At 40.8% G+C, this 27,342-nt stretch overlaps 1 protein-coding gene across 1 annotated transcript in view; it reads left to right on the top strand.

The window, feature by feature from the left end:
- The window catches only part of LOC113406152 (pirin-like), a 92,720-nt gene that overhangs the window by 50,845 nt on the left and 14,533 nt on the right, over window positions 1-27,342 (top strand). Inside the window, exons 6-7 of the mRNA XM_026649126.1 lie at window positions 15,675-15,759; window positions 25,948-25,992. Coding sequence (XP_026504911.1) covers window positions 15,675-15,759; window positions 25,948-25,992 — 130 coding nt within the window. The remainder of the gene's footprint in view (window positions 1-15,674; window positions 15,760-25,947; window positions 25,993-27,342) is intronic.

The raw sequence follows: 27,342 nt of genomic DNA, 5'->3' as shown, positions 1-27,342 counted from the left end.
CAGTTGTGACCCAGAACTAAATCCTCAGAATTCCTTGCCTTAAAGGGCTATACTGGCTGTGCCTGTGTTTACATGGCCAGCATCCTGTTGCAGAATGTCAGAGATGGAAAAAACTATTAAGTGCTCCAGAAGTTCTCCTTGCCAGTAAAGGATCGTTCTCTATATTCTGGGCCATAACTTGAGCTCTGGGACCCTCCCACCTCGCAGGGTCCTAGAGCCCAAGTCAGCTGGCATGGGTCAGCCGTGGGTTTTTCATTGCAGTGTAGACATACCCTCTGATCTCTCTATATCTAATGAACCCTTCCAAACCCTTAACGGGCCATGCCAGGTGGTGGAGTGCGGAGACCACTAAGCAATATGGTCCTTAAGGCAAGCCACCCCACCACACTTTCCTTAAAAGATTATTCAGTACACCTCACTGTTAGGAAGTATTTCCTATTATTTTGCCAACTTTTCCTATTTATAATATCATCCCATTACTCCTAGTTCATGCACCCCATTAAGACACTAAATAAAAATATTGCCAATCCTTAGATTCAGAAATCATGAGTAGGCCTTAAAAATCATGAGATTTAAATTAAATAATACATTTTGGGCTCTTTTTATTTGCCTTCTGGCTTCTGAGCCTTTAGAATGTACTTGGGTTACGTTTTCAAGCTTGTCTCCACATATGGGAGCTAGATGCTTTGGTTGGTTGATTGATTGATTTATAAGGAATGCTGAGATTCTCATAATCACATGAGTCCAGGAGCTGGGGCTTTAAGGAAAACACCAAATATCACAAAAGTTGGTAACAATGAAATAATTAATCTCCCACCATCAAATCTTCATAGATCATCATTATCTTCCGCCCTCCCCTTAGCAATTGCTTAGCTAAGCTATACATACTTAGGTCTCTTAATCTTTCCTTCAAGCTCGGTCCCTCCTCCCCTGTTGATATTTTTTGTTCTCTGAACACCTTTATATTTGCCAATATCTGTATGATAATGTGGGATCCAGAACTGAGCATGGTATTCCAGGTGTAAATGTGGCATAAGGGGTTCAGAGAGAGACGATCACCTTCAATAGGTGATCTCTGTACCCAGAATTGCATTGGCTGCCTTTGATGCCATATTACATTGCTAATGTCTAATCTGTCATTCACTAGTACTCGTTTGTCCCACATTTCTCCTTCTTATAGTGTGTGAGTTTTTCAGATTATTTCCCCCACAATATATTAGGGCTGTATTTATATATAGGGTTCCCCAATATATATTAGGTTGCATTTTTCCAAGATGTTGTTTTCCCAAGGATTCTTCCCATCCTTCTGATCTAAGTCCCTTTGTATGATTTTTCTGTCTTGACTGCTGTTTGCAACTTCTCACAGGTTAGTAGCATCGGAAGACTTCATAAACATGCTATTTCCTCACTTTCCCAGATCATAAATTTACACATTACATAAAACCAGATTTAACACTGATCCCTGCACCACCTATTAGCTATCTCCCCATAACTCTGTACCATTGTCATTTATCATAACCCTTTCTTTCCTGTTGACAGGTTTTCAAGCCACATGACTGTTCCTATCCTAGCCAATTCACATTAATTTTGTAAGTAAGATTTTGTAAGACACAGGGCTTGTCTACAGAGTGAGGTAATGCACTCTATGGGGATGTGATTTCTAAAATGCACTAATGTGTTGTTCATTAATTGGTACATGTAGACCCTGCTGGTGAGCACTAAAGGTACATTAAAGCACACTAGGAATCACTAGTGCGCACTGGCAAGGTCTACACAGACCAATTAATGTGCAACATGTGTGCTTTAGAAATCACTCTTCCATAGAGCACATTACCTCTCCATGTAGGCAAGCCCACAGTATGAAATGCTTTGCTGTAATCCAAGGATTATATTTATTGCATTTCCTTCAACCACTAGTCGTGTATTTCTGTCAAAAAGCAATCATGAAAAAACAGTGAGCATAAGTAAATAAAGATGGAAGGTGTAGGTGTACATATGGCATATATAATCAAGACCTCACTCTAAGTAATATGACAGAAACAGTATTCACAGCTGAGGCCTCCACTTTTCACATAGGTGAGTATTTTCCTTCTGCCATTTGTGTAAATATGTTTAATCTGTGTGAAGTACTGCAAATATGGCCAAAATAATGAGATACCCTTGGGGTTTTATGGTTTTCATTGCCAGATGAAGCAATTATCTATTTACAAAAACGGGGGGAAGTAGTATAACTGAAGTCACTAAAGTCTGAGATGGATACTAAACCAGATGAACCACTGGTCTGATCCAATATGACAATTTCTATATCCCTTTGAAGCATACATGACATTATGAGAGGGCACGTTTTAGTTCCACCTTTTGCCCATTGCTCTTGTTTCTATCCCAGAACTCTGTAAATTGGACAAGAGAGAAAGGCTCTGAATTAATAGTCCTGATCTCCTCCTCTTCTAGAAAATGACCTATGAAAGGTGTCAAGATTTAATAATGAGCTCTTCAGTCTAGCAGAGAAAGGTATAACACGATCCAATGGCTGGAAGTTGAAGCTAGACAAATTCAGTCTGGAAATAAGACATGAATTTTTAAAGATGAGAGTAATTAACCATTGGAACAATTTACCAAGAGTTGTGGTGGATTCTCCATCACTGAGAATTTTAAAATCAAGATTGAATGGTTCTCTAAAAGATACGCTCTAGGAATTATTCTGGGGATGTTCCATGGCCTGTGTTATAGAGGAGGTCATGATCATAATGGTCCCTTCTGCCTTCGAATCTATGAGCATGTCCTGATTATATGCATTTAAAATAAGCAGGCCCTTTAAGGGGAAGAATACTGCTTTCTCCAACTCCCTCCCACATGAAGTCAGTTTTGTCAACTCCTTTAATTTTATTTGTGAGTGTTGTGATAGTTGGTCATTCACTCAAGGCCCTAGCTCCTGGAGTCAGATTATTATATGAAAATATCAGCTTTTATTTATTTTTAAAGGAAATTTCTCACCTCCATGGTTGTAGAGAAAATCTTGAAAATTGTGGCTCAGAAACCAGAAGGGAAATTTAAAATAAAAAACTTACTAGTTTTTAAATCTCATGATTTTTAGGCCAGTCTCGTGATTTTGGGGGGGTCTGACTGATTTTTTTTTTTTTGAATACTTGGGGTTCTGTACTAGGTAGTCAAACAAAATCTATCCATGCAACACCAAAAAGAGACAGAAACTTTCATCCTCACCCTCTGTCTAGCAAAAGGCATTAGCTTGATCTACCAGCCCCAGGATACCGCAGATGGATTGGACCACACAAGCTCCCCAATATTTTTAAATGCAGAATCCCTGTTAAGATTCATGTGGGGGGTTCTTAAACTGTTGTTCTTTTTTCAGCTTGGGCTACAAACATGCAATATAGATAGGCTTGGCAGAATTCTACTTTTATTCTTTTATAATTTTGATGGATGATGTTGATGTTTATTTTTAACCATTATTTAGATTTTTATCTATTTTAATGTTCACAGTTGTGCGAAATTATGTATTTTAAGATTTTTTATTTTATTTTTATCAATTTAAATTTTCACAGTTGCAGGAAATTATGAGGGCACCAGTCCATTATTTAATGACAATAGATGTTGAGATTCAAAAGGTTAAAGCTTTATGAACCATTTAAACACAAATTGTCAACATCACATATCAAAAGATACAAAGTAAATATCCTTAAATCAACAGCTCATACCGGTAGCTGTTTTTACTGTTCATTGGGTAGTTCAGGTAACAAACTGAATTCAAAAATCTAAATAATTGGATTTTGAGTCTAAGAACTCCTCAAGCAGCATTCTTCTTACTTTGCTTATCTGTAATCTTTGATTATTTATCAATGGAAATATTTTTTTTTGTCAGTGTGTGTGCACAGCAAAATCAACGTTTACTGACATTTACTGTTAAAAATCTAATCCTTACAAGCTTAATATGGGCTTACACCATCCCTTCAGCATGGTCACCACCGTATTTCCTATATCCTGGGATGGCATTCATCCTGTCACCTGACCCAGTTCTTACCTTCCTCCATGCACACACACACTCACAGAGGACTGACTGTGGTGTATACCTGTGGCTGTTTGTCACTCAGGAGCTGCTATGCTGGAGATCGGAGTGGGGAGGGGGGAGGGAGGAAATAAATGAAATAAGTGGGGGTTATGCATATTGGTGAGACAACAAAGGAAACAGCAAAGCATGCTCCAGAGCTGTACATTACCACGTAGCATGCCTCTTGTTTTGCCACTATTTTTTTGTGGTATCTCCAACCAAAGCTAGACATTGTTGCTCTGTGTCAGCATTGCTGGATTCTCCTGGTCTGGAGAATGTGTCTTAGAGTGTGTAACAACTTGGCACATGCAGACAGTGATGTTGGAACTGTTTGTTTCCAAGAAAATTGAGGTAATTTTTCAGTGTGGGAGAATGTTAGTGTTTGTGGGTCGCTGTTGTTCTGACTTGGTTTATAAAGCTGTATGTGGCGCTCTCTGTTGTCCAAATTGAATTCAAGGTCAGTGAGATCATTGCAAACATGCCCCATATTTAGAGTATGAACTGAATGGAAGCTCTGAATTCAGATTTATTAATTGATCATCAAACTGACAAGTAACTCCCTAACACTGACACTGACACATTCCACTGATTCTGATAGCCAATACATAATCTCATTGCCCCAAGCACACTTGTTAGACTGCTGAAATCAATCGTGTGGCTCCCATAGTTTATCCCATTTTGCCTGTTTTGTAGGTCGAGTACAAGGCACCTGTGTTGTTTTATCTGTGTGTATCCAGAGTAAACTTTAGGAAGAGCCAGGGGACCCCAACAGACTTTGTGTTACGTTACTTGTTAATAATGTTATAATCAGTCCATTTCTAGTTCTATATAAAGACATCTTAGGTTCATAGTTCTACGGACTTTAAAAATATAGTAAATAGAACATAATCCTCTCTATACTGCCCTGCCAGTGTGACTTAACCCTTATCTGGAGAAACAACATAGTGTGTGGGTAAGAGAATAGTTCAGGTTTTTTTACCTCTTTATTGAGATGGCCAATGTGTATGCCAGCTGGGGTTGTGGATTTTTTGATGTGGATACTTTGTCCACTGAGAACAAGACTAACACCACCAAATTCATTTAACAGAAGTTACCAAAATGATCTATTTTAGGTGGCGGCAGCACGTCCCTGCGGCCTGTGCCGCTTCCCGCAGCTCCCATTGGCTGGGAACGGTGAACTGCGGCCTAAGGGAGCTGCGAGCAGCCATGCAAATGTAAACAAACTGTCTTGCGGCCCGCCAGCGGATTACCTTGATGGGCCGCAGGTTGCCCACCACTGCCCCAACAGGTCTTGGTGCCCTATTGTGCTAATCACTATGTGCACATATATAATGAAAAGATGGTCCCTGTCCCAAAGAAATTACAATCTTTGTCTTTTATGTTTTTCGTATATTTTTAAAAAATCTAATTGCTATTAAATGCAAACAAAATTGGTTTAATTGTACTGTTTGAGGGAGTTAGTGTGGGAGAATAATTGGGCCCTATGTTAATGGCCCTTTTAGGATGGACACTATAATCCTAAATGAAGAAATTCAAAATGTAAGGCTGCAATGACAACTTTGATGTTGGTGCATTGCAAACACTGTGTAGCTTTACTTTTATGATCTGTGTTTCACAGCAGGAGCAGGAAGATACATTTAGGCCCTGACCCTGCAGTCAGATCTTTGCGGGTGAATCCTTGTGCTTGTGTGTGGCCCTGGGTCCCTGCATGGACACAAGGATCAACCAGTGTGGATGTGACTGCATTAGTTAAATAGCTGATAATCTCTTTCCCTTCTGTGTCTTGGAAGGGGGACTGGGCGGGGAGGTGTTGGGGTTTTTTTGAGAGAAGAACAGAACACTGCATCCTCTTACATAAATATTTCAGTCCCATTTAAGCTACCATCCTCTCAGACCAGTATCACTCAATGTGAGTAAGAGATTAAGGTCCTCAATCTCACATCAGGATTTTCAATAGCAGACCCCTGCACTAGTATGATGTCCCATGGAAGCAGGGGTCCACACTAGCAGATCCCGATGCAGGATTGGGGCCTGACATTGCTTTATACAGGAGTTAGTGGCCTGCAGTTGAACCACCACATTCACACTGAGGTTTTTTCTATCTAGATTGGGACAATGGACAAAAGACTTCATTAAAAAAAAAAAAAAAAAGCACACAGGGTAAAGACCCCCTCAGTCCTTTCAGGTCTGTGCTCTTGTTGCCAAGAAGGCTAACGGCATTTTGGGCTGTATAAGTAGGGGCATTGCTAGCAGATCGAGGAACGTGATCATTCCCCTTTATTCGACATTGGTGAAGCCTCATCTGGAGTACTGTGTCCAGTTTTGGGCCCCACACTACAAGAAGGATGTGGAAATATTGGAAAGAGTCCAGCGGAGGGCAACAAAAATGGTTAGGGGTCTGGAGCACATGACTTATGAGGAGAGGCTGAGGGAACTGGGATTGTTTAGTCTGCAGAAGAGAAGAATGAGGGGGGATTTGATAGCTGCTTTCAACTACCTAAAGGGGGGTTCCAAAGAGGATGGAGCTCGGTTGTTCTCAGTGGTGGCAGATGACAGAACAAGGAGCAATGGTCTCAAGTTGCAGTGGGGGAGGTCTAGGTTGGATATTAGGAAACACTATTTCACTAGGAGGGTAGTGAAGCGCTGGAATGCGTTACCTAGGGAGGTGATGGAATCTCCTTCCTTGGAGGTTTTTAAGGCTCGGTTTGACAAAGCCCTGGCTGGGATGATTTAGTTGGGAATTGGTCCTGCTTTGAGCAGGGGGTTGGACTAGATGACCTCCTGAGGTCCCTTCCAACCCTGATATTCTATGATTCTATGAATGTAAGTCTTTGAACCAATACAAGATAAACAGCTGTTGCCCAGCCTGCAAATAAAGTGTGAAATCTGGTATGGGTTTGGACCCCTTTGACAAACGGTAATTGTAACGTGGGTACTTACATTTCACTCCTGGTAGCTTGTTTGTTCAATGTTCTCATTATAAGTATTAAGGATTTTGCACAATCAGAAATAAATGATAGGAAATACTGCTTTTGAAATTCTTCTGGGCAGGATGTGCATTTTTATTAGATTACCTCATCCTTGGAGAGAGAAGAGCAGATCTGTCCAAAATGGATTCTGATATAGAAGGCTGGCTGCCAGGCATAGTTTCAGTTTCTGAGTTTACACTCTCTAGCATGTAGCAGAGTTGAATGATTTGATTTCAGTGACTGGTGTGTCCAACACAACAATATACACAAAAGGGGTAGCCACTGTCATCAGGGTTAATCATTTTGAATTTAAAGTTTATTTTGACTAGGAAATATACTAGACTTGTTGACATTTAATGCCCTCTGGCAAGAATTCAGCAGGTCCACATGGTAGTGTTTATTTTTTTCTCCCTTATAAAAAGAATGATCATCTCAGTCAGTTTCTTTCTTTCTTTCTTTCTTTCTTTCTACATACCTCTGCTCTTTATGAGCCAGTGGTGCAACAGGTTTAAATGACATCACAAATAAGGGGGGGGAGGGTGGTGTCATAAGGCACACATCTGTCTGGGCCCCACAATCATCTTAAAAGCATGTCATGTCTGTGGATAGGTAGGGAGGTATCTACACATCTGCATGCAACAGCCTTATCAGTCTCACAAAGGCTGTACAGCAACTCATCTGTCTCACTGCCCCTAGCCCCACTGGTTGTAGTGAAACTGTCACTTCCACAGTATGTGAGACCAATATCATAGGTCCTTAAAGTCCTTTGTGTGAGGGAGTCAGAGGGTACGTCGTCAAGGGAATAAAAGACCCATGGCATGGCCACATCTGACCCAGGTCAGCTGACTCAGGTTTGCAGGGCTAAAAATTGCAGTGTGGCTGTTTGGGCTTGGGCTGGAGTGTGGGCTCTGGGACCCTCCCACCCAGGGCCATCCCTAGGGGGGTGCAGGGCCTGGGACATAGGCACTGAGTTTCTATCACGCCCCACTCCACGCCTTCTCCCAAGGCCCCACCCCACCCCGCCTTTTCCCAGCCCCACCTTATCCGCTCCCGCCCCGCCTCTTCCCCACCCAGTTCCATCCCTCCCCCGAGTGCACTGAGCCCTCGCTCCTCTCCCCCCGCCCCCAGCATCTACACAGCAATGTTACGGCCCTGCAGCCCGAGCCCCGCGAGCCCTAAGCAGCTGACCTGGTCCAGCTGCGGGTATTTAATTGCTGTGTAGACATATCCATAGAGGCTAGCAGTAAGAACACTGTTTTCCTGGAGGCTTCCAAATGCTCTCCTGTGACATGAAGGAGAAATTTGAACAGTTAGCGTTTTAAGCTTTATTCTTGATGCAAGGTCATTCGTTGCCATTTTTATAATTTTGCAATTTTTAATTATATTTTTAAGTTGCATATGTTGCCCTGTATATGTAAATAATGGTACCATTTGTGACGGAGTGCAGCCTGGGACTGTGGGACCGCTGTGGGGAAAAAGGTGATTTCCAAAGTAGGTAAGTCCTAGGTCAGTGTCAACCTCTTAAACTTCAACAGACAGCCAATGCAGGTTATGAAAGACCAGTATCCTATGCACAGAGCAAGATACTCCACTTAGCAGCAGGCAAAGTGTAGCATTCTGCAGTAGCTTCAGCTTTCAGAAACTTGGGTTTAAGGTTTTCCCCCTGCAGAACATGTTGCAGAAGTCCCAATCTAACAGTGACCAACGCGCGGGATTATGGTGCTGAGAAGTTCCTTCCTAGCCCGGTCAGTGGATGGGTTGGTTTATGCCCAGAATCAGGAGAGTTATATCCCTTATTTTAAAAATTCAGTCTAGAAACTCTGGATGTGCTCACTATTCATATTAATTTCTTGTAACTGTAGATTCAATAGGCTAATTGTCATTTTCTTAAATTGTTTTCTCTTATCAGTTTTAAACTCTTCACCTTTCACTTTAATTAAATATCCCTTTGTTCGTATACTTTGAAACGATAAAGGATAAGTATGATAATGGATTTGAATGATCTAACCTGCAACTCCCAAGGTTCTCTGATAACTTGGACTCTCATTATTTATGAAATAGTTATTTAGTCTTTATTAACAACATTTGATTACAAAGCAAACAGTTGAAATAAAAGCTTTTGTTTATGTCTTTGATTTCTCTCTTGGTACTATTAACATTTCATACAGAAATATTACATAGGTGTTCAACCTGAATCTGTGGTCTAAACTGCTTCAGGTATTCATGTTTATTCACTCATTATTACTTGGAGATGAAAAAAATTAGCCTCTAAATGAGTTTTTTAACAAGCCGTGGAGAACGAAAACTAAACTGTTGTGCTTTGATGTCTTGGAATTTAGTCTTAGTCCTTTTAATATTGGTCAGGTAACCTAATCACAACAATCACATTCTTTGTTAGCAGTCTCAGCAGGGAAGGCAGGAATTGATTTGGCATGGAGACTAACCTCTCACCCCTTCAGATGGTCCCCTCAGGAGAGTGTGGAGGCACATAAGTGGATTAGTGTGGGGAACCTTATGTTGCTGGCTGTCAGTTCAACACTTTCCATGAGCATTACATTCATCTGGTTGTGACAGTAGTACAGCTCTGTGCAACAAGTGAAACACAGATCTATTTCCATACCATTCATGTTTCACATTCGGTTTTTTTATTCCCTTTTCAGACAAAGCTTTTCCATTGCATTTGTACCCTTAGTTCATAGTAATATGATGTGAATATGAGTAATGCAGATCAGTATCCTAATTGTTTTAAGCAATAATGACTGATGGGTGGGGTATTTCCTGGCAGCTAGTGACCATCTGGAGGAGGCTTTTAACCCATCTGGTAATTAACTCCAGGAAATGATTGACTCTGAGGTTGTTATTGCTGTTATAAACCAAATAGATTTTTTTTCTTCCCTCACCATGTCTATTGAATTACATACCTAATGTGCTCTCCCTGATGAATATTTTTTCTTTACTGAATAATTTATTATGTGTCTATATAGTTGTCCAAGATGCACTAGGAGCTTTACAGACATAAAAAATGTGGTTGATACCCAAAAGAGTTTACAACCTGGAGCCTCAATCCTGCATTTGGATCTGTTCAGTGGACCCTCATTTAATTAAAATGGGCTCTATAATAGATACAAAGGTCTGTCCACTCAGATTCAGTTGCCGTATCGAGGCCTACGTTTACGTATAAAGTTACAAGGATTGACAACAGACAACAGGGGGTTATGGGTATGGAAAATTATGGTTACAATAATGTGCAGTATCCCTAAAAGATAAATGTAGATGAATGTTAGCATGTAGGTTAGTTATATAACAGCAACCCCCCTAGAAGCAGCATTGACTGGCTCTGGATGAGATCTGTCTATCTGTCACTGGTCAGAAGGACACATCAATCCAACACAGAGCCTTTAAGAGGAGGAGAAATTGTGGGAATCTGGGCAGAGCCCCCCCAAAAGTCACTATTTGCTCATACAATTCATAATGTTCCATGAATTGTGAGTAGCTCCAATTCTAATACAATATCCTGATGGCACGTCATCAGTGTGCATCTAATCACAAATGCAAACGGAATCTGTGTGATTTCTCCATGCATCTGACAGGAAACCACTATTCTAGGAGAAAAGAGGAGATACAACCACTAATTATGAGATCTGAAGATTTGGGATTTTCTTACCTCAGTTACAAATTGTAATCTGATCAGGAATTGAATCACAATTGGAAATGCGCCTTAGTGAATTAAAAAAGTGTGTCCCCTGAAAAACATTCCATCAAAAATGTCTTTTAAAATGATACTATAAAATACATATGGAAGCATTTGAAGCGACATGTTGATAGAATTTATAACTTTGTTGGTATGCAAACTCCACTTCACTTCGTATTTTATTTGTTTTGTTTGAGTATGGCAATAAACTGCCAGCATTAAAAAGGTTCAGTAAATCAGCTCTGATATGTAGAAAGTGAATTGATGGAGGACTTAGTGTACTTTTGTCTGTCACGCTTGTATTAGAAAATGCAGTGTCGCCTCATTGGTGCAACCATGATTTCATTAGGCTACGCAGCTTACATGTGGCAATGATTTCTTCTCATAATTAAGAAAACGTTTACAAATACAACCTGAGGAAGGAAGGAAAGAATGTTCAGGGTGATAAAAATTACAGACTTGTGATTGGGAAGTTTTTGAAGACTATGCAGTGTGGGTAATCCTTGGTTTTAAAAGGAAATTTGTAAGTATCGATTAATTATACAGTGTTTTTTGGGTTTAATATGGAGAATCTGCATATGATTAGAATGGGCCACTGTTAACAAAAGGCCAAATTCTGAACCTCTTACTCACTGCTTGGTCCGGGAATTTTCCATTAAAGCCAGAAGAGTTTATCTGAGCAAGGATTACAAGAAAATAAGCAAAGACTTCAGGATTTGGCTTTATGATTATATATCTTAGGCACTTAGGAAGTGGTGGAGATATTTTTACATGTCTGGTAGCACTGCATAGTTAAGGGTCCTTTATAAATCATCTTCAGGATGTGCATAACTTACAGCTAGACTGTTCCCTTGGGTATATGGAAAGGGGAAGTGTCAACTCCAAGGCAACATATTCTGTCCCGAAGCCCTGCGAAGAGCTCTCTGTGGGGTTAGTGGTTCGTGAGCAGGGAGAGACTGGAAGGGGAGGGTGGAAATGGGTTCACTATTTGCATCACCTCTCCCTATTTCCCATGGGAACCACTAGGAAATCCACTGTCAAACGAATTCTGAGGCTGAATTAGCTTTTTGTATGGAGCCCTTCCACTCGGTGGAAGCTTCCTTTAGGGGAGGGCTCCCAAGGCAGCTGCAAACAGGGGAAGCCCTGTCAGCATAGCTCCACCATGGTGAGTGACTTCAGAAGCACAAGGTCCCTGCATGGATAGGCAGATCCCCTGAGATCCAGACGCTCTCTAGGCCAATCCTCCTGCCTTTTGTTTAGGGGTGAGAGCTCCACACCTTTCCCCCATCCCTGAGGAAATGATCTGGAGGCATCTTCAGGAGTCTACCTGTTAGTGGGCTTTTCCACAGTGGGAAATGATCTGGCCCATGTCTATGGAAACTCGCTCTTGTACGAAGTTGGCCTGTAAGGTTAAAGCCTACCTGCAATTTGAAGACACAGAAGAGTAATGTAACATGGCTAATAATATTTGTCCTTTACAGAAGAACAAAAGGAGGCAAATTTACTAATTCTGTGGCCTTTTTTGTGCTGTAACTTTAGAAGCAGATTTTATTTTTTAAAGGATGGTTTTGCAGTTCACTAATCCATACATAAAACAAAGCCCTTAAGATGAGTTAACCCACAAAGATGCACATAGTTTAAACCAGTCTAGTGTACATGTGCAGGAAATAATATCCGCAAGCATGTCTGTTATATTTTGGAGATGATGGATAAGGCTGTACTACTTTAACGGTTGTCAGCGATCTCCCACACAAAACAGTAAATGATTTTGTCGTGAACAATATAAAATCTCTGTAAAATTCCAACTTCCTCTTTTAATTCTTCCCCACCTCCGATTTTTCTAAAGGTTCCTAACCCTTTCCTCTATTGTTGACTTAGTTAAGTGTTAAGCACTGAGTGTATGTATTCATGTACAGCTTTGATCTCCTTCACTGTGCTTTACACCTGCAATGAGACATCTTATTTATTATCCACTTATGTAGGACTGTAAAGTGTGCACAGTACTTTACAACTGGTCAGTGTGCCGCCATACAAGGAACATCATCACTGCTCTAAGGTGCTCACGGAACGGCACAAATGGGAATATTTCTTTAAAGGGTTCTCAGAAGCTGCTTAAATTAAAAGATGGAAGAGGCTGCACTGAGATCTCCTGATGCAGTTTCAAAGCCAAAAGACTGGGCCCATTCTGTTCATTACAATGAAGGTGAAAGTGATCACTTGCTAGTGGCAAGCTCTGCTTGGTCTAGCTTTAGGTAAACAAAAGAAAAAGCCTCCTGTTTACAAATCCTCCCCTCTCCCCTTAGGATGGATTAAAGGAAGAGAGAATGCTTAATGTCAACATCCTCCCTGTTCCAACATAACAATAAAACTACCCTTTTCAAACTACAGCTCAAAGGGCACTGAAATCATCTTGAAAATGTTACTTTGTGTGTGTGTAATCAATGAGACAAAACTCACCCACTACTTTGGAACTGTTTGTTGCATGCTGATGGTACTAAATCTGGTATCAATAACTTTAGAGGCCATTGTTGTTCATTACAAACTCCAATTGTTTTGTTCTAATCTGAGTCCTTGTTAGTGTGCATAAAAGGCAAGCTCTACAAAAAGTCACGTCATAAAATGCAGAATTTTTAGTATTCTGCATTCTGAGTCAAATGAACACTGCTGTAGCTTGAAAAAATATTTTGTGAAAATGGCTATATTGTTGTTACTCAGCAACCTAGATGGGTTGTGGCAGGGCTGTGTAAAAACTGTCTATTGCACCCTGTCTTCAGATTTCGCTAACATTGTTCATTCACAGATTCCTTAGAGTGTGCTCTGCCCTGTGAAAATAGAAGAAGATATAGTCCCTGTTCCAGGGATAATCTCCTGCAAACATTTACTGTCAAGTGTAGTGCTCATTGCCACAGTAGTTCCATATGATATGTCTACATTTCAAAAATTTTTGTGGTCAAAATATTAAGTCTTAAATTGGCTGTTGCAATACTGACTGTCTGTCAGTGTAGATGAGGGAAAATTGTGTTCAAACTTGTGTCAACTTGTAGTTAATCTGTTAGCTGACATGATGCTGAACACAATTTGCTCTAGTATCAGAGGGGTAGCCGTATTAGTCTGAATCTGTAAAAAGCAACAGAGGGTCCTGTGGCACCTTTAAGACTAACAGATGTATTGGGAGCATAAGCTTTCGTGGGTAAGAACCTCACTTCTTCAGATGCAAGTAATGGAAATTTCCAGAGGTATAAATCAGTATGGAGATAACGAGGTTAGTTCAATCAGGGAGGGTGAGGTGCTCTGCTAGCAGTTGAGGTGTGAACACCAAGGGAGGAGAAACTGCTTCTGTAGTTGGATAGCCATTCACAGTCTTTGTTTAATCCTGATCTGATGGTGTCAAATTTGCAAATGAACTGGAGCTCAGCAGTTTCTCTTTGGAGTCTGGTCCTGAAGTTTTTTTGCTGTAAGATGGCTACCTTTACATCTGCTATTGTGTGGCCAAGGAGGTTGAAGTGTTCAATTTGCTCTAGTTTATATTGGCCAGTCAGATGTGGTCAGCATTGGGTCAGCAAACTCAACTCTTCACACTTCATGGTAAAATTTTATAATGCCCATCAACATATGCAGGGCTAATGACACTGAGCATCCTTCTGAATTTTGAAGCGATGAAACCAGTGTATTTACTCACACCTTCTTGTCAACTGTTTGAAATGGGCCACTCTCATTACGACTACAAAAGTGATTTTTCCTCCCTTGGTATCCTACTGTTAATTGAATTGTCTCGTTAGACTCACCTCATACTTGGTAAGGCAACTCCTATCTTTTCATGTGCTGTGTATTTATACCTGTTCTTGTATTTTCCACTCCTTGCATCTGATGAAGTGGGTTCTAGCCCACGAAAGCTTATGCCCAAATAAATTTGTTAGTCTCTAAGGTGCCACAAGGACTCCTCATTGTTTCTACTCCTCACAAAATTTCTTTTTTTGGATGGGCTGGATACTTCCCATGAGTGTACAGTGTATATGCCCAAAGGAATAATTGCTTCCTTGAAACAAGCAGATGTAGGGAACATTTTAAATATGAATCAAAAACTGCTCCTCCTCAACTCTGACCTCTCAGTTGGTAACTTTGTAACCTTGGCATAATTGTTTACTCTGAACTTTTCTCCTTGATCTTGTATTTTTGTGAAGCTGCCACTATGACAGTGGAAACCCCTACTTTGACTCCATTGCTATAGAAATCTTCATCTACCACTTCATCTCCTCTTGAGTGTTGCAAAAACCTTCAGTATTGAATAACTAGAACTTGGGGAAGCAGACTTCATATGTACAGTGCTGTTGCTTGCCTTCTTGCACGTACAAAGAATATCTTATCCTCAAACGCCTTTACCACTATTCATCTCTGGACCCAGTTCAAAACTATATAAGCCTTTCCATGAGAGTTTGACTTTATGCTACTTCTCACTCCCCAATTCTGTTAGCACCCAGTCTCATTCCCTCCATGCAGTCTCACCGATTTTGGGCGTAAGAGCCACTTTTCTGCAGGTCTTGCTATATGGAAGAGCCTATCTGTAACTCACCACCTCATTCACACTTTCAAACATTTCATATCTCAGCTGGAAATACAGCTTTTCCCCTTTGTCTGTACCTCTTGATCTCTCTCATTTTTCTGTAATGTATTTATTTTTTAACTTTGTCATAGAACTATTTAACTGTGAAAAGTATTTTGGAACATGATTCATATGAAACATGCTACAAAATACAGTTAAATAATTGTAGTGCTGAAATGATCTTCAAATACTTTATAGCGTGTGTAATGCAATTTTTTGTTTTGTTAAATAACAACAAACTCAGTTATTCATTTGATGACATGCTATTTATTATATGAAAATCATTATATGATATAAAAGTATATTCCATTTATAGAAATGACCTTTTTCTCCCTACTTCTTCCCTAGTCAAAGATATATACTCGCACACCAACCTTATATCTGGACTTCAAGCTGGAGAAAGGAGCCAAGCACATTCAGCCAGTTCCCAAAGGTAGGAAAGATTTCATTGACCAGTTTAACAAAGAAATTGAAGCCACTTCTCCTGTAATGGGTTGAGTATGAATCTCTGTATCTTTGAATTATTATGGGTAAAATATTCTCCTTATGGAGTGTTCTGTATCCTCAGAGTTTAAAAGTTTCAATATGGCAGTTAGTTACCCTTGGCCAAATGCTGCCCTTGAATACAGGGGCATAATTCTCATTGATGTGAGTATCTTCCATGTATCCAAGGGCTGAAGATCCTCCCCTGTATCTAAAGTATAATACTAGGTTATTAGGCCAAATTCTGGTGTCTGAAAACCATTAATAATTGGGAGATGTAAAGCTAGTCCAATTAATGTGATTTTGGAGACTGGTTTGGGGAAAGGGATGAGCCTGGTTTGGATCCACAAGTTGGCAGTGACTAAAAATTATTACCATCCTCACCTCTTTAGTGAGTTTGAGTAAAAGGATTGGTGCTCTCAGATTTGGGGAAAGGGGTTCACATCACAGGTGGCACTGTAGTATCTTTATTGCTGTTCTCAATAGGGAGATTTCAAAGTACAGCAGCAAGAGGACTAAACTACTCTCTTACCCTTGACAGTGGTTTCACTGCATTAAGGTTGAAGGTATTGGTGAGAGAATTTGCACACAGTTGCCTGTACTATGCCTTGTCTGTGGATAAATAGGCCCTCCACTCTCCGGGATTGTAAATCCCAATTTATAGCTGGGTTCAGTGGCCCTTCCCTCACTGTGGGGGTGGGCCTTCCATTACTTTGGTGGACTGTGCTCACCAGTCCCAGTCATTGGATAGGCTCATCACTAAATTCACTTCAGTTGGGAAACATTAAGAAGATTAAAACCAAACCAAACTAATAAACAACCTAAAGTTAATTTGTTAACTCTCTGTATTGGCCCATGAGAAGTCACTTCAAATATCTTCAAGAATCAGCCATTTTACTAATTTGATAGCGGAGAACCAGTTTGACAAATGGTGGAATATTATTAAAGCACAGACAACTTGAGCCCCACAGTTTAGCTGTGGTATTTCAAACATTGTTCTCTCACTATTTCCAGTTTTAATATAGCCTTTGTAGATTTGTTAATTAATATATTACACTCTGTTGTATAGCAGATACCAATACAATTTGGAGGATTTCCCACCAAATCTACTGTAAAGAACATGGAAACAGTGTAACAATATGGGATTTTCATGTTCATTCTATAGTGGCTATTAATGCACCCTATTTCCAATATATTTTTGGTCATTTTAGTAATCCCTTCAGACTAGACACATCTAAGAGTTAAGGAGCAGGTCAGTTAATTTGCTTTCTCAGAAAACAGATGTTTATGCACGGTATTTTTACAATAGCAGCCGAATCAAGTCAGTAAAAATTTGACCATTACATTCTATGTCACTTGCAAAGAATCTAGGGCCCAAATCTGCAACCCTCCTTCATGTGGTAACCCTTACTCTCATGAACAGTCCCAGCGACTTCAGTAGGGCTACGCATATGTGTAAAGGTTGGCAGGATTGGGCTCATAATTAGCAAAATCTCCATTATTACCAAATTCCTTCACATTTGCAACACATTTTTGCTTGTTAGCTCGAGAAAAAAGAATTCAATGTTGTTCATCGCTGTAACAGTTGTAAAGTATTTGCATAACAAATTGATTTTACTTTTAGTAAAACAATGTAGAGTTGTTCGCTGTCTTACATTTACGGGAGTGGGGGGGAGGAGATGATCTCAGGATTTCGGAACATGCTACCCATACAGAAAAACAAATTACCTGTATATGCATTTGTCACAGATTTCATCAGATACATTACTCAGGTACTATACAAATAGTAAATGTGACAAGTTTGGCCTGACATCTTATCTCAATATATATATATATAGCATGCAGTCATTCTGTTTGTGTGTGAGTATATATCAAACTGTGTCAATCATTAAGGGCAGTATTCACTCCATTGCACATAATCGCCCAGAACTTGGCCTCCAATAATGCTTCTTTGTGTTGCTAAGAGGACAGCTGGGGCTTCTCTCAGTGTCGGGGATTCCTAGGTGCATAAAGCTGATACCCCTCCCCTTCTAGGAGGCATATCAGGTGTGGGAGGAGGCGTGGAGTCCCTGGCTGTGGAATGGCCCCTATAATTAGGAGACTCTGGGTCCAATTTAGTAACGTATTTAAATACCTGCTTATGTCTCATTCACTTAATGGAACTTAAGCCCATGCTTAAGTGCACTGCTGAACTGAAGCCTGTAACCCAGCCTTCTGTGTGCGTGAAGGTGTGGTGCATAATTAAGCAGTATTCTGTTTGCTATAAAACCAGTTATTTTCAACACCTTTATAAACTGAGTTACATGCCTGCTACAACATGGATGTTTCAGAGCACGTCTGTAGATAAGCATAATCAAATTGAGCATTGCCTTCTCATCAAGCTTTTGGCTCTCTCTTGTATATTACCAAATTTCCAGTATAAAATGTCAAATCTAATACTGTGCACTGGACAGGGAGGAAATCAGTTTATGGCAGCATACCATGGCTCACCCCCAAAAAGACAACCTACCAATAAAGCAACTTGCAAGTCTTGGCTGGTTCATTTCTTTTCTTTGATATTTCTTCAAAAAGAATTCTCATTGTAATTGTTTTATATATTGCAACTTCACAGTACCTTTTTTCGTATTGTCTGAGGGTTGCTCATCTTGCATTGTAACCGTTGAAACACTTGTCATATATGTGTCGCTTTTATGGTGATGATGCACCTCCGTAGGTGGTGTGGACTGAGAGAGAGAGAAGCACTTCAGTAAATGTTTTTGCTATACACTTGTGCAGGAGCATGGTTTCCCTTGTGTGCAGAGCTGTGCATCAGTTGTGTGGGAGAACGGCGTACCGGGTGCAGCTTGGCATTTTATGAAATACTGAGGCCAGTTCTTGCCACAGAAAGGCAGGCACAACTCCCATTGAGGGCCGTCCTCTTGCTGAGGATGGTAGCAGGAGCCAATATGACCTCACCTGCTCTCTGTCCTCTTGTGGTTCCTTCCCAGTCTGTCCCCCGTTGAGATAGGTTCTTCTTTCTCCTGCAAGGTGCTTAGGCGGGATCCGGGCCTCCCTGCTTATTCTTACCTCTCCTTGGGAGATTACGGTCCTTCCCTCCCACTGGGTCCTTGTGGTGGGGGCAGGAGCCCCATGGCATCACTTGCTGGGGATCCATGGGACTGTCTTCCTATGGAGGGTTTGCTCTTCCACCTCACTGGGGCGGATGCAGCCCACACATTGGGGAGAATGGGCCTGATCTGTCTCCTGTTGAGCAGAGCTCATTGAGTATATTCTGACAAAATGTTTTTTTGGTGGAAAACGCTCCTTCATCAAAACTGAAACTGTTCATTGATGCATCTCCCCCGGTGGGAAAAAAAATGGAAAAAAATATTTTCCTATTTTGGAACTTTTCATTTTGAAATTCTCACTTATTTATATTTCAAAAAGGTTTAAAAATGTAAAGAGTAAAATCAGAAATGTTTTGAAATTATTGAAACACAGTGTTTCGATTGACCCAATCAAAGTTTTTTCATATTATCAGGTCACAAACATTTTTGAGATTTCGACTTCTCGTCCTGGTCTGGGATGGGAAGAAATTTCAAAATCTCAAACTTTACAAGATGAAGAAACCATTTCCCACCCAGCCATTCCATTGACTTCAGGGAGTGCTGGATCAGAGCCAGTATTATTCACTCACCTCACAAGGATGATGTGAACACTTGTCAGGGTTTGCACAGTGCTTTGAAGATATGGTAGGCTATGTACGTGGTAAGTATTATTAAATGGATAGTGCCAGGTCAAATTTTTATCCCGAATTTAAGGTTTTGTAACAACTATTATTTACAAAATCTAAAACCCATGGAAATGTTATCATGGCTATTTTTAATTCCAGTGAGAAGAGTTTTCTGAACCATACATTCCTCTTTTCTGTCTGTAACGCAGACATAACAACATGAAATGAAGTCATGAAAACTTGAAAGTGAAAATGACAAAAATTGCATGCAAGTGAAAGTGACTAGTTTATTTTCAGTGTCCAGTGTGAGAAAAATGCAAAATTACCAAGCAGTAGCAGGTAAAATAGTTACGTCAAGTTCTTCCACTTGTCATAATCGAAAGTGTGGTTTGTCACATAAGTAGGAAAATTAGAAAATGATTTTTTTAACTTGACAGTGCCTCTCTAAGAGTAAAACTTTTGAGAGGAAGCAGTGCAATTTAGTGGTGTAATACCATACACAGAGTACTAAACTGATCTAGAGCTCTCAATACAGATGGGGGAACCTCTTCAATAGGAATTGCTGATAGGCCGAAAACAACAGGGGAACAGATAGTATAGGAGCCAAAACTGATTAGCAAGGTAAGCATGGAAGAAGTGGAACAGAGTCGGGGCAAATACATTATCATGGAGGAGAAGGTAGATTGATGGATTTAGCGGTTGCAAGCCATATTCTTGGGCAATGTTAGTGAAGAGTCAGACCTTGGTGTGGGAGCTAACTTGGGCTGGAGATGTGTTACTCTGAAAGGTCATTAGTGTTTCCCCAAATATGCATTTTCTATCATTTAAAAATGTGAGACTTGAAGGAGACAGAAGGATATTGAAATACACCCTCCCTTTTCCCAGCAGTGTATTTTATTAAAAAAAAAAAAGTGATACAGAAAGAACAGAAGGGGATGGATAAAAGGAAGGAATTAGGGATTTGGAATGCACAGAGAAAAGAGATGAAAGATACTTGAGAATTAAGAAGACCCAGAGCATCAAAAATAGACTTTTGGTTTATACTACAGATGTTTCATGGACATTACAGTCATAACATTTAATCTTCTGGCATGATATTAGAAAGTTAGTTAAAGTGCTTCTAACACCACAGACAATACAGTTAAAAAATGTAATAAAGAGTTGCACAATTGCACCCTGGAGAGCCTTTGTCACGCTGCAGCACATTTCCCTTACATACCCAAACATCGATACAAGAGGATTTTGTTTATCTTGATTTCTTTTCTCACACTGCTGAATACTGACTTACATGTATAGTCTCCTTCATAACTGTTTTTTTTCCTGTGCCAGTCCCTAGCGATGTCACAGAATTCACTTTGACAGGTGGATGGTGATGTCACGTACATTGTATTAGTGTCTCAACTATATTAGTCCAGTCAGTTCTTCAGAGTAAAAAATTGTGGAAGGGAAGAAATTAGTTAAAAATGTCTGTGACAACACTGGGTATGGTCATTTGCGGCTTTTTTGAGAGGATTGGGATGAGCATGAAGTGCTTTCCAGCTCAGAAAAGCTGCTTTGTGTAGATTCACTGCCAGTCTTCCAATGGTGGGAAAGCTAGTGGCTAATCTACCCTTGCGCTCTCACTGTTGCCAGCACCTGTAAAGCTGCATCAGTGCTAGAATAACAGTTGAGAGAATTTCTGAAAATCCAGAGTCTTTTTAAGTCTTCTGCTGAAAAGATGCCACAATTGGGAAGTGAAATGAATGGAGTGAGAGGGATTTTAGAAGGCTATCGTGAAATTGTGAGATAGGGTTTGTGTAGGGTTGGAAAACAAGCCACGTTTTATATACAGTGATTTCACTATTTAATTTTAAATCTACCGTTTTTGCAGTCTGTGATCATCATCATCATCATCATCATCATCTCATAGCAGATCCCAACAGGATAGAGCCTCCTTGCAGTTTGAGCACCACCCAGATTGATCTCTAGCTATGTCTGCCATGAGCAATCTTATCATGCCACTGAAATTTCTGGCGAACACATGATCTCCAGACATGTAGCAGCATTCGTTGGTAAACACACTTCCTAATTCAGGAGGCCTCTATCCTAATATAAGACTATGCCAAGAAAGCTGCTGACAGAGGTGGCTGGTGGATTTGGCTACGGATATCGTCATTGCTAATCTTGTCCTGCCACTTAGTATGGAGTAACTGTCAAAGATAGCGAGAATCAAACCCACCAATCCGCCACTCTTCATCCTTCCTCAGCACCCACGTTTTGTGGCTGTCCAGTACAGCGGGTGTAACTGTAGTCCTATAGAGCCGCAGCTCATAGCAAGTTCAATGTCATGACAGCCCAAACAGAGGCCACTGAAGGGCCCGGAACATGGTGGTGGCTGCTGCTATATAAGTGTCTGCATTTTTTGAGCCTCCTCCAGAACTGCCTATGATACTGCCCATGTATTGGCAGTTGCCACCTCCTCAGTGTCATAAACACACAGGTTAATACTTGGCTGGTTGTAATCTGGAGCTGGAGGCTGCTTGATGGTAATGGCCAGGGACTTAATTTGGTCTGGATTGATAACCAGACCAGTGCACTCTGCTTCTTGCCCAAGCAGATCAACCATCAGCTGTAGTGATTCACCAAACTGAGCCAACAAGACAATTTCATCGGTATATTTGAGGTCTCAAAGGAAAATGGTGTTCTTCTCAATGCCTACTGTCTCCTCGAGCTTATCCATCAGCCAGTCAGTGCTGATATTGAACAATAAAGGTGACTCAATGCAGCCTTCCCAAACTCGAACGCAGCTTTCTGTTCCATTGTAGAGCTCTTCAATCAATGACGCTATCTTCTCAGAAATGCCAAGTCACCTCATGGCTTTCACAAGCTTGCTCATTGCACTGAATCCAAGGCCTGATGGAAGTCTATAAACAGTACTGTGCAAAGCTTATTAAATCCAGCCAGCTTCTTAAAAAGCTGTCTCAAGGGAAAGATCTGGTTGACAGTGGAACAATCAGGTCCAGAGCCACACTAAATATCCCGGTCTCTGCCATGAAGTGTATCATTGATTTGAAACATTAGCATGGATGATAACAACAACAGCGTAATACCTCTAGGGTTGCTAAATTCGTCCTTATTGTCCTTTTCTGAAAAGAGGCAGAATAAGTCTGTTCTTCCACTCATCTTGGATGATATCAGTGCGCCAGATGGTCTGGAAGAGCCTGTGCAGCCATAGTACAACAATACTCTCACCAGTCTTCAGCAATTCAGGGATGACATTACAAACCCCTTGTGGCTTCCCACATTTCAACTTATGGACTGTGATCCAGGTCTCTTGTTGGTTGAAAAAAGGTGGCTGTACCGGAACTTCCTGCCCCATTTCAGTCAGAAGATGCACAGTAGGTGGTGACTGATGAGGAGTGTCTTGAAATGATCTTCCCATTGATACAACTGATCTTGCAAACTCAGACTGACTCTTCACTTGACAAGCTGGTGCCACCTTCCCCATACAAAGATTGCAAAGTTGAATAGAGGATGTGGAGGTTGTGCCTGGGGACAGCCTGATCTAAACTGGCAGTGTGAGTGGACCACCAGCACAATGACATGATGATGTTTTGCAACTTAAACATGGGGTCAAATGCTGTCTTCAGCTGTGAAGATGGACGTACGCGTACAAATTCACCAGTGGATTATTTTGAGCTACAAGAGCAGCATATTGCAAATCTAAAAGTACACTGTGTCCCTAAGCTTAGTGTAGAAATGGAGAATTTAAAGCCCCAAATATCCAGAATGTTATACACTATGTTGCTGTTTCCCAGATAAATACAGTCACTATCAGAGAAACTCCATTATGGTGTCTTATGTCATCTTGCTCATTTTTATTCTAATAATAAGTGAGTCTTTTGGCCTGCCCATGTTTCCAGTGAAATCAATAATAAAACTCATATTGAGTTTACTGGGAAAAGGACTGGGGCAGTAGAAGTTTTAGCAGAACTTTTAAGCCTGGTAACATAGTGCAGGGAGAGAGTATATTGGCAGAATGAAACAAAATTAAACACCTTCCTGAAACAACAGGATTATAATAATGCTACCTAAGTGCTGTGTTGCAGCTACCTGTTCTCTAAGGGTCTCAAGACTCTATGCTTAACCCATCTTTCCATATGTTACTATTTATGGAGAAAGCTGGTGACCTTACAACAAAAGTTTATATATCATGTTTTTCCAGGCTAATGACAGACTGATAAATAGGGCCCAACTATCTGCATGTTCTGGGCCTCATGCCCAGAGAGTTGGGAGGATGTAGATTGTTACAGTTATTCTCTGTGGTAGTTGACATGCAAGTACTATTAGATGTGTTCTTTAAATTTAGAAAAAAAAAAATAAAGACTTGGAAGGAAAATCCAGAAAGTATTTCAGAGGGGCATGTACTTAGACTATGCTTTCTTACAACTATCACAAATCTCCAGCATAGATGAGAACTACATCATAATAGCTTGTATATACCACTTTTGGATTTCCAAGTACTTTACAAAATAGGGAAACTGAGGCATAAAGCAGTGAAGTAACTTACCCAAGGTCATACAGCAAGTTAGTGGCAAAACCAGGACTAGAACCTTGGTCTTTTGACTCTGTGACCTGCCTTAACCACTGTACCAAACAGCTTTTTGCACAGTACACATTTGAGAGAGAGAGAGGTGATGTAAGTGTATTTATTCATTGGGATCAGAGGCGGCTCCAGCTTTTTTGCTGCCCCAAACGAAGGAAAAAAAAAAAAAGCCGCGATCGGCGGTACTTCAGCGGCAGCTGTACCGCGCCGCTTCATTCTTCAGTGGCAATTCGGCGGCCGGTCCTTCCCTCCAAGAGGGACGGAGGGACCCGCCGCCGAATTGCCGCCGAGGACCCCGGATGTGCCGCCCCTTTCCATTGACTGCCCCAAGCACCTGCTTCCTGTGCTGGTGCCTGGAGCCAGCCCTGATTGGGATTTTTACAAGAAAAATTGGTGGAGGGGGGGCGTTTTCTTTTGGAAAACTTAACAGATTGCCTGATTCTCCCAGTACAAGGATAGAAAAAACTGAGAAAGCTCTGAGGCTAATACAGAATTACTGTGAGGAAAGTAATAAAAGTGGATACGATTCTGGAATTTAAATTTCAGAGCCAGGAAAGGAAATCAATAAATATCTCTTATGAAAGAAAAAAGAAGGCAGATTTAAGTGCTTTTCCCTCCAAGGAGATTTGCATGGAATTTGTGGTATTTTCTCAGAGGTACTTTATGCAGCCAAAACAAAAGGTGGAGAACAGACGTACTGAAAATGATTTAAGACAGGCAAAAATGCCTAAAAATCTGAGGGCACTGGCAGGAAAGTTTAGAAGACCTAATTTCAATTTGGGGAAAAGGGACATGCAGTTAAAATGTTTACAATCAGATGAAGTAAAAGATCCGGAGGGGCTATTTTGTGAATTCCGTAATTAGTCAGTGGCCTGTCTGGTCATGTAGTAAAGCTATTTAAAACATTTCTGCAAGGATGGAGTCTCTCAGATTGTATATAAGAGGAAGAGAAAAATAAATCCAGAGTGTATATAAAGTACTGTGGTGTGCCGAATTCTTTGTGCTACCCACAAATCTTAGAACTGCTCAGTTTTATACAGACAAGGTGGAGTGAGGTAACATCTTTTATTCTGCCTGAAGAAGAGTTCTGTGTGGCTCAAAAGCTTGTCTCTCTCACCAACAGAAGTTGATACAGTAAAACATATTGTCCCTCACCCACCTCGTCTCTCTAATATCCTGGGACCAACATGACTACAACGCCACTGCAAACAACAATTTTACAAAAACAATGAGGAGTCCTTGTGCCACCTTAGAGACTAACAAATCTAAGGTGCCACAAGGACTCCTCATTGTTTTTGCTGATACAAACTAACACGGCTACCACTCTGAAACAATTTACAGAAGCCTAAATCAACATGGGGGATAAAAATGTGCCCCGTAAGGGACACATGGGAACTTTTTCCAAAATGTATCATCTTGGAGAACTTTTTTGTTTTTGAACAGGTTTTCCTGGTTATTTTCAGTGACCTTTCTGCCCTCTTTCTGTGCTAAAGTTCCACACAAATAACAAGAGAAACTGCATAACTATACAGGGGAATAGTAAAAGTGACCGCACAAAATGAAACAATAGGAAAAAATATCTAATTGTTTCCAGTTATAGTAATCTTAGGTATTACTTATAATGATATTAGATACAAAATTTTCAGATGAAAATGTGAGTTTTTAAATTGCGGGTGTCCCGTTAAACAGGAATAAATCTATGGTATATAATTATGAGAGCCACTGTGGAGCGTATCATGGAGAACGGAGCATACAGTATCAGTATAATTCCATGCAGTGTTAAATATGAGTATATTAACATTATGTATGCTAACCTTTAATATTGCTTGATTATATTTCAGGATGGACATCTTTTATTTACATGCTGTCTGGCAATCTGTATGTTGGTAAGTTTCCCATTAAACTCTTATTTCAGTTGTTGATAGGGAGGATTTAACTTATTAAAAATTACTGTTCTACAGGAAAAAAGGAAGATCAGACCTACAAATAATTTAGATCCCGTACTTAAAAAATCAAAAATAACAAAGGTATGTGGTTTAGCACAGTGATCTGTTAGTGCAGGGGTGGCCAACCTCTGGCTCCGAAGCCACATGCGGCTTTTCAGATGTTAATATGCGGCTCCTTTTATAGGCACCGACTCCAGGGCTGGAGCTACAGGCACCAATTTTCCAATGTGCTGGGGGGTGCTCACTGCTCAACCCCTGGCTCTGCCACAGGCCCTATGCCCACTCCACCCCTTCCTGCCCCCTCCCCTGAGCCTGCCGTGACCTTGCTCCTCCCTCCCTCCCCTGAGCCTCCTGCATGCCACAAAACAGCTGATCGGGAGGTGCAGGGAGGGAGGGGGAGGTGCTGATTGGCGGGGCTGCTGGTGGGTGGGAGGTGCTGGGAGCGGGGTGGGGGAGCTGATGGGGGGCTGCTGACATATTACGGTGGCTCTTTGGCAATGTCCATTGGTAAATTCTGGCTCCTTCTCAGGCTCAGGTTGGCCACCCCTGTGTTAGTGCAATCGTTTATACTATGCACTTCCATTGGGTATCAATACACGTGCAATTTATACTATCAGGTTTTAATAAAAAGTAGCCCAAAGAACACATTTACATTAAGAGATTATAAATTTTCAATATATTTTTTTCAGATCTGTTTGACAATGTAATAAAACTGACTATGGCCCCTGTCTGGCAAGCTGTTCTATGTAGGCCGACTCCTATGCCTTCACAGAGTCCTCATGGGGCTTCACACAGGTGCAGGCATCCACCCATATAAGGCAACTTGTATGCTGTGCTCATTAAAATGGGCTTTATAGCAAAATGACATAGACATTGTCTCAAGCAAATCAAGGAATATGACTAGTGTAACATTCCATCTCTTTAATTTTTTTTTAACAAAGACTAGTCAGTTGATAATAATCTCTAGCTCTTATATAGTAGTTTTCATTAGTAGCATTTTACAAATGGGGAAACTGAGGCACAGAGAGCTGATGTGACTTGTCCAAGGTCATTTTGCAAGCTAATGGTAGAGCTAGGAAGAGAACCCAGGTTTCCTGAGTCCTAGCCCACTGGTCTGCCCAGTGAGCCATGCTGCCTCCCATAAGTGGGCCCTCTCTCCTTCAATCTTTTCTGAGTGGTTCCAGCTTCTGGATCTCATATGCTTCTAGGCCAACTTGGTCTGGGAAGAGCAGGTCACTGTTCCTAGCTCTGGATCTCTAAGGCACATTCTTGGGTGAAGAACCTTTGCCT

The sequence above is a fragment of the Terrapene carolina genome, unplaced genomic scaffold (assembly GCF_002925995.2).
Source record: "Terrapene carolina triunguis isolate 2854851 unplaced genomic scaffold, T_m_triunguis-2.0 Scaffold23, whole genome shotgun sequence".
Classification (NCBI taxonomy): domain Eukaryota; kingdom Metazoa; phylum Chordata; order Testudines; family Emydidae; genus Terrapene; species Terrapene triunguis.
This window is presented reverse-complemented; position numbering and strand designations above follow the sequence as displayed.